Below are 7,154 nucleotides of genomic sequence, written 5' to 3'. Positions count from 1 at the left end.
TTTCTGTGGTAGCTGAGTTTGTAGAGCCTCTGCTGTTTCTGTGGTAGCTGAGGACCTAACAGGTCCTTGTGTTCAGATGAAAAGCACTTTGCCAACTGAGCTCCCTTCTCATCTTCCCAAATTTTGTTTCTAAGACAGACTTTCATTATGAACTCCAGACTTTCTTCCTACCCTAGGCTCCCAGGCGCTGGGGTTGCAGACGAGACACTACCATGCCTGGCTTGAAATTTTTGATTACCTTTTTTACCCTTGTGCCTGTTTTCCTTTAATGCTATAATTGAGTCTTCAAAGGTAGTGAAAGTTTGATAGACCTGTACCAGAGGATGGCCAAGTCGGCCATCAATGGGAGGAGAGGCCCTTGGTCTTGCAAAGATTATATGCCCCAGTACAGGGGAATGCCAGGGCCAGGAAGCGGGAGTGGGTGGGTTGGAGAACAGGGCGGGTATAGGGGTATAGGGGACTTTGGGGATAGCATTTGAAATGTAAATCAAAAAAATACCTAATAAAAAAAAATTGAGCCGGGCGTTGGTGGCGCACACCTTTATTTAATCCCAGCACTTGGGAGGCAGAGGCAGGCGGATTTCTGAGTTCCAGGCCAGCCTGGTCTACAGAGTGAGTTCCAGGACATCCAGGGCTACACAGAGAAACCCTATCTTGAAAAAAAAACAAAAAAATAACAACAAAAAAAGTGATAGAGCTAAAGGAAGGAACAGACAACTAAGTAACTATACAAAACTGTTCCATTGGTTTGTTTTTGTTTTTTGAGAAAGGTTTTCTCCATGTAGCCTTGGTTATCTTGGAACTTGCTCTGTAGACCAGGCTGACCTCAAACTCAGAGAGATCTGCTGGCATCTGCCTCCCAGGTGTGGGATTAAAGGTGTGCACTACCACCACCCAGTGTACATTGGTGTTCTGCCTGCTTGTGTGTCTATGTGAAGGTGTCAGGTCCTGGAGTGACTGACAGCTGTGACCTGCCATGTGGGTGCTTGTAACTGAACCTGGGTGCCCTGGAAGAGCCACCGGTGTTCTGAACCACTGAGTCAGCTTTTCAGCCCCATCATCAAAATTTGTTCTTTAAATTATGTGAATGTGTTTCTGTGTATATGTAGGTATGTGTGCATGTACCCATGAAAACCAGAGTGCTCCCAATACCCCCTCCCCGCCTCAAGAGCTAAAGGTATAGGCATTGTGAGCTACCTAATGTGAGTGCTAGGAATTCCTCTTAATTGCTGAGCTACCTTGCCATCTCCCATATGCTTGTATTTGAAAAGAAGGAAAATTTAAAGTCTGTATGCTTTCCACATGTGCATACATGTAACAATAATGAGTAAAAAAAGAGTCCAGGAATTAGAAGGCAACAGGAAAGGGACTTTGGAGATCATTGGAGGGAGAAATTATAAAGTAATATTGATTGATTGATTGATTGATTGATTGATTGATTGATTGATTGATTGATATTTTCAGGACAGGGTCTCTCTCTACACAGCCCTGTCCTGGAGTTCACTCTGTAGACCAGGCTGGCTTCAAATTCACAGAGACCCTTCTGCCTCTGCCTCTGCCTCTGCCTCTGCCTCTACCTCCTGAGTGCTGCGATTAAAGGCGAGTGCTGCTTTTCCAGAGGAACTGAGTTTGGTTCCCAGCACCTGTGTCACATGGCTCATAACTGCTTGTAATTCCAGCTTAGGGGATCCAACACCGACTTCCAGCGTCTGTGGGTGCCACATATATGTGGCAGGCACTTACACAGGTACAGATACATATAAAAGACTTACAGTTATAAAATATAGAAAAAGAAGAACAAAGTCAATCTAAAGTAAATGAAAATCATCAGTCGACAGTGGAGACTGAGTGGGGCTCACCAGTGAGGGCCTGGGTGCGATCCTGAGGTGTGGGCTGGAGAAAGGGCAGAGTTAACCATGAAATACTCACCAGGCAAATGTCAGTCCTCCAAAAGGTTCAGTTACAATTGATAGCTCCACACCAGGTGCAGTGGACTCCCCATGAAGCAATGTGCAGCCACCTGACACACATGAGGTCCAGGAGTGTGAGGGCATCCTGGGCTCTACACAGTGAGACCCTGTCTCAAAAGAAAAAAAAAATTTAAATTGTTAAACTACAGATGGGGGAAATATGAGTTACCAGTATAAAGGGGGTATCACTATAGACCCTTTAGATAATACTGAAAGGATATAAAAATAGTATTGTGAACAATTTAAACATTTAAAAAATATTAACATTTGCCAGGCCTGGTGGTGCACGCCTTTAATCCCAGCATTTGGGAGGCAGAGGCAGTTGGATCTCTGAATTTGAGGCCAGCCTGGGCTACACAGAGAAACCCTGTCTCAGGGATGATGGAGTGCCATAGCACACATTAATAATAAATAAGACTACAAAAAAATCAGGCCAAGCATAATAGCCCAAGTCTTTAATCACAGCACTCAAAAGACAAAAGCAAGCAGATCTCTGGGTCTGTGGCCAGCCTGGGCTACATAGTATGACCTTGTCACAAAAAAGAAAGAAAGAAAGAAAGAAAGAAAGAAAGAAAGAAAGAAAGAAAGAAAGAAAGAAGAAAGAAAGAAAGAAAGAAGGAAGGAAAGAAGGAAGAGTGAGCAACAAGAACAATAAACTAGAGTGGAGACAGCTGGAGAGCTGGCACAGGGATGATCACTGCTAATGCTGGAAGGCTCAATGGTTAAGAGCTCTGGCTCATCCAGAGGATGTGAGTTCAGTTCCCAGCACCCACATGATAGCTTACAACTATCTGCAATCATCTTGAAGTCTCTGTGGGCACTGCACACAGGTGGTACACAGACAGATATGCAGGCAGAACATCCATAGACATGAATGATGAATTGAAGAATGCATCCTGTTAATGCAAAGGACTAAAATCCCGTTCCCAGCAGCCGGGCAGGTTGTAACTGTAATTCCACTCCAGGGTCCTAAGACCTCTGGCCTCTAAAGGTACCTGCACTCATGTATGTAGACAAACACACATACATAGTTTACAAATATGTCTTCTAAAAATGCTGGGGCTAGAATCAAGAGACAGCACACAAGTTAAGCGTGTGCTCTGCACAAGATCTGAATTGAGTCATTGTACTCTGTGAACTTGACATTCTCACCTGGCACTGGGCGCCCAGTCATGTGTGCAAACTCACACGTGTACCCATCAATTCACCTACTAAATAAATAAAAAATTTTAAAAATGGGCCTAGGGAGATAACTGAGTTGGTAAAGTGCTTCCCATGAAAGCTCAAAGGCTGGAATTGGGGTCCCCAGCACCTCTGTGTCACAGGCTGGCCTAGACTTCATGCCAGTCAGTCCCTCTGCCTCTGCATGCACCACTAGACCAGCTTCTCCTTGGTTTAGTAACACAAGGCCTCACTGTGTAGTCCAAGTCAGTCCAGAACTCACTGTGCAGCCCAGACTAATCTCCAACTCAAAATCCAGTACTTGAGAGGCTGAGGCAGGAGGATTGCAGTGAGGTCATGGCTAGCCTGAGCTGTCTTTTCCTTTTTTGCCTCTTGTGTTGTGATGGTGGTCTGCTTTTGGTTTTGTCTGGTTTATGAGACAGACTCTTGCTAGGTGACTCTGGCTGGTCATTAACCTGCTTTGTGGTTCAAACTGGCCTCAAAGTTGAAATTGCTGCCTAGGTATCCCACATGCTGGGGTTGCTGATGTGCCACAGCAGCCAGTTTTCCTCTTTCTTGTACCCCTGGCTTAGAGAAAAGGACTATACAGAGTAGATCTCGTAGCAATGTTGGGGACTGAAGGCCAACCTGGATTATGTTTTCTTCTTAGATGCCTTGGTTCTGGGATACCCGACAGTGCTGGTACAACTATCCATATCAGGTAGGATCTGAGCCGTTTCAAGACCTTGTATTTGTGTAAGGTAAGGTGGGTGCCAGTGCACGTCAGTCCAGGACAAGCACCGTTCCCTGACACCGTGAGTCAGTCCTTTGAGTCACAGATTCAAAGCATCTGTATCTAGTCAGGGCCTCTAGCAGAAACACCACTGAGCCTTTTGTTCAGGTCCTGGTTCTGCATGTCCCTGCTGAACTGGGAAAAGCAGTTCTGGTGCTAATATTCTGTCATTTTACACTGGAGCTATTAGAGTCCTCACGGGGGTCTTGGTTTTAGGCTGGACTTTGAAAGTGTCAGGGACGTGAGAAGTTGTGGAAGAAACGAAGGCCTAAGGCCACTTTGTCCTGAGTGGCAGACACAGCGAGCGATCAGGTTGTGGTATGGGATGTGTTAGCCCTACCTCACCTCTAAAAGGTGAGAGCGGAGAGGAGCTTACAGAGGAGCAAAGGGTTGCTGTTGTCTCTGTATCGTGGGAAGCAGTGAAGAAGAAAGGGACTGAGACGCATGCAGCTGCTGAGCTGGAGTGAGTTCTGACTGCTCTTCTCTCTTCCAGCCACTCTCGAGAGAGCTGTATTACTATTACGTCACACAGCTGGCTTTCTACTGGTCTCTTATGTTTTCTCAGTTTATAGATGTTAAAAGAAAGGTAAGTGCACCGACCCCTCAGCTGCTCTCTAATAGCTCTGCCACTACTGCCATGACACACTCCCGCCCTCATGTGACAAAAAGAAAGTAGGTGTGACATCACTGCCATTAGCTTTCTAGACTAGTGATGGAGCATGTTTAAGATGGTCAGGGCACCGGGAGAGGGGCCAGGCAGTACATGGGCAGGCTCTGTCCTCCTTTGCTCTAGTGTTCTTTTATACCAGAGCTCAGGGAATCAGCGAGAACTTGGGGTACCAAGGCCCGATTCAGGAAAAACCTTGATTTTAGGAAAAAAATCAAGATTCGGAAGAGTGAGCTGACTTTCCACAGTGACAGTTCGATATGACTTACATTTTATAAAACTACATCTGACAGAAACAATTTAAAGGTGAAACCTTGGTTTTGGCTCACCGTTTCAGAGAGTTTCCTTCCATCCTGCAGGGAAGGTGTGGCAGTTGCTCAGTTCATGGCAGTAGGTGTAGTGGAAGCCAACTACATCACTGAGCCAGGAGGCAGGGAATGTGCCCTGAGAGCCGTCGGCCTGGCGTAGCCTTTGGATGGCAGCCCCCTCTTACCTCCTGCCAGCTGGGCCCTGCCATTCCTAACAGTTCCACAGCCTCCCAAGATACTGCTGCCAGCTGGGCAAAGGCGTCCAAAGCCTGAGCCTGCAGACATTTCACATTTACGCCAAAGCATCTAATAACTATTGAAGAGCCTGCAAACCCAAGAAAGAAAGACTTAAACCTGAAAGCCTAAAATAGTTGCAATAACATGAATTCTTGCTGGGTAGAGGCACATGCCTTTAATCCCAGCCAGCATTCAGGAGGCAGAGACAAGTGAATTTCTGAGTTCAAGGCCACCTATAGAGTGGGTTCCAGGACAGCCAGTGCTATACAGAGAAACCCTGTTTTGAAAAACAGAACAGCAACCAAACAGATGAATTGCTCAGCTAATAAGCAGTTCTCTGGCAGTTTTAAGATTAATTTTAGTTGTGTGTGTGTGTGTCCATCCATGCGGTGAGTTCAGGTGCCCACAGAGGCCAGAAGAGGGTACCTTGGAGCTGGAGTTAACAAGTAGTTGAGAGCCACCTGGCAGAGGTACTCCTAAGCACTGGGGCACGATTAAGACCCTGGGGATAGCAGCACACTGGTCGGCTTGCATAGCCTGCCCTATGCTGCCCCGCCATCTCTCCCTAGGACTTCCTGATGATGTTTATACATCATGTGATTGGCATTGTGCTCACCACTTTCTCCTACGTCAACAACATGGTGCGAGTGGGAGCGCTCATCTTCTGTCTGCATGACTTCGCGGACCCCTTCCTGGAAGTAAGAGCCCACCCTGACATTCATGAGTCCTTTCTCCCTTTTTTGATATGTGACTTTCTCCCCAACTCATTTTTTTAATCTTTTATCTAGGCTGCCAAGATGGCCAATTATGCCAGACGTGAGCGGCTCTGTATCACCCTCTTTGTGATCTTTGGCGCAGCTTTTATAGTTACTCGTCTAGCAATCTTCCCATTGTGGTAAGTCTCAAGGCTGTGAGCTGTGGTAGGTACCTAGTGATACCTTCTGCCTGTTTAGATTTTCTATTCCCTTCTTGCCAGTTGAACACTGAGACCCAAGTCCCTTTAGCATCACTGAGCCTCTGGATTCTGCAGGACCTTGGTTGCCATGTGCAGCATCTGCAGTGAGCCTCGCATCCCTTCTATACTCATGACCTAGACTACAAGTCAGTGCTGTTGGAAATTTTGCTTAGTCTCAGCAAATCAATCACCCACTGCCCTCTGTATCTGACAATCGAAATCATTCCTAGGAAACAGGGTTGCAGCTGTCCTGACTTTGTGATTGGTAGTAAGATACCTCGTCACTTCCTAAGATTCCATCTCCTCCTCTTATCTCAAAAGGTAAAAAACACCTTAGGCTCCTTTCTTTTTCTCTTTTATTCCCTATGAAAGAATTGTTCCTGTTACTTATTAATCCCTGTTAAGTATGCAGGAGGACAGAAGATACGTCCTAGGAATCGGTTTCTTCTCTGTTTGCCATACTCTACAGTTTGACTGTTGTCTCCTTGTTCTAGGATTCTGAACACAACCCTCTTTGAAAGCTGGGAGATTATTGGGCCCTACCCTTCCTGGTGGCTCTTCAATGCCCTTCTCCTGATCCTGCAGGTGCTCCATGCCATCTGGTCCTACCTAATTGTACAGACTGCTTCTAAAGCCTTGAACCGGGGAAAGGTAAGGATGAAGCATCCTTCTTTCTTTGGACCATGTGGGAACACAGGTTTGACTTTGCAGACCTCTACCCAGTCTGGGAGCCTCAGCTACATAAGTAGGTTAGGGATGTAGCTCAGTCACCATAAAGCTGCAGGAAGCCCTGAGTTTGATACCAGCACCAGCATGATAGCATATGTATGCCTGTGCTAGGGAGCATATGTAACCCTGTGCTAGGGAGATGAAGCAGGAAAATCACAAGTTCGGGTCATCCTTTGCTAAATAATAAGTTTGAGGCCATCCAGGAATACTTGACCAAAAAAAAAAAAAATAATAAAAGGGTGGCTATTGATGTGTAGCTGAGCATACAGACTGGCAAGCCTGAGGGTTGGGCTGTCGAGGAATGGTGTGGTAGTCTTTTTTTTTTTTTTTTTTT

At 46.1% G+C, this 7,154-nt stretch overlaps 1 protein-coding gene across 2 annotated transcripts in view; it reads left to right on the top strand.

Moving 5' to 3' along the window:
- Cers5 (ceramide synthase 5) overlaps positions 1-7,154 on the top strand; it is a 37,496-nt gene that overhangs the window by 27,701 nt on the left and 2,641 nt on the right. For both annotated transcript variants that reach the window (XM_021183337.2, XM_029470138.1), the window contains exons 5-9: positions 3,802-3,852; positions 4,418-4,510; positions 5,706-5,834; positions 5,925-6,031; positions 6,586-6,742. In XM_021183337.2, the coding sequence (XP_021038996.1) occupies positions 3,802-3,852; positions 4,418-4,510; positions 5,706-5,834; positions 5,925-6,031; positions 6,586-6,742 (537 nt within the window). The remainder of the gene's footprint in view (positions 1-3,801; positions 3,853-4,417; positions 4,511-5,705; positions 5,835-5,924; positions 6,032-6,585; positions 6,743-7,154) is intronic.

Source organism: Mus caroli, chromosome 15 (genome assembly GCF_900094665.2).
Source record: "Mus caroli chromosome 15, CAROLI_EIJ_v1.1, whole genome shotgun sequence".
Taxonomy (NCBI): Eukaryota; Metazoa; Chordata; class Mammalia; order Rodentia; family Muridae; genus Mus; species Mus caroli.
This window is presented reverse-complemented; position numbering and strand designations above follow the sequence as displayed.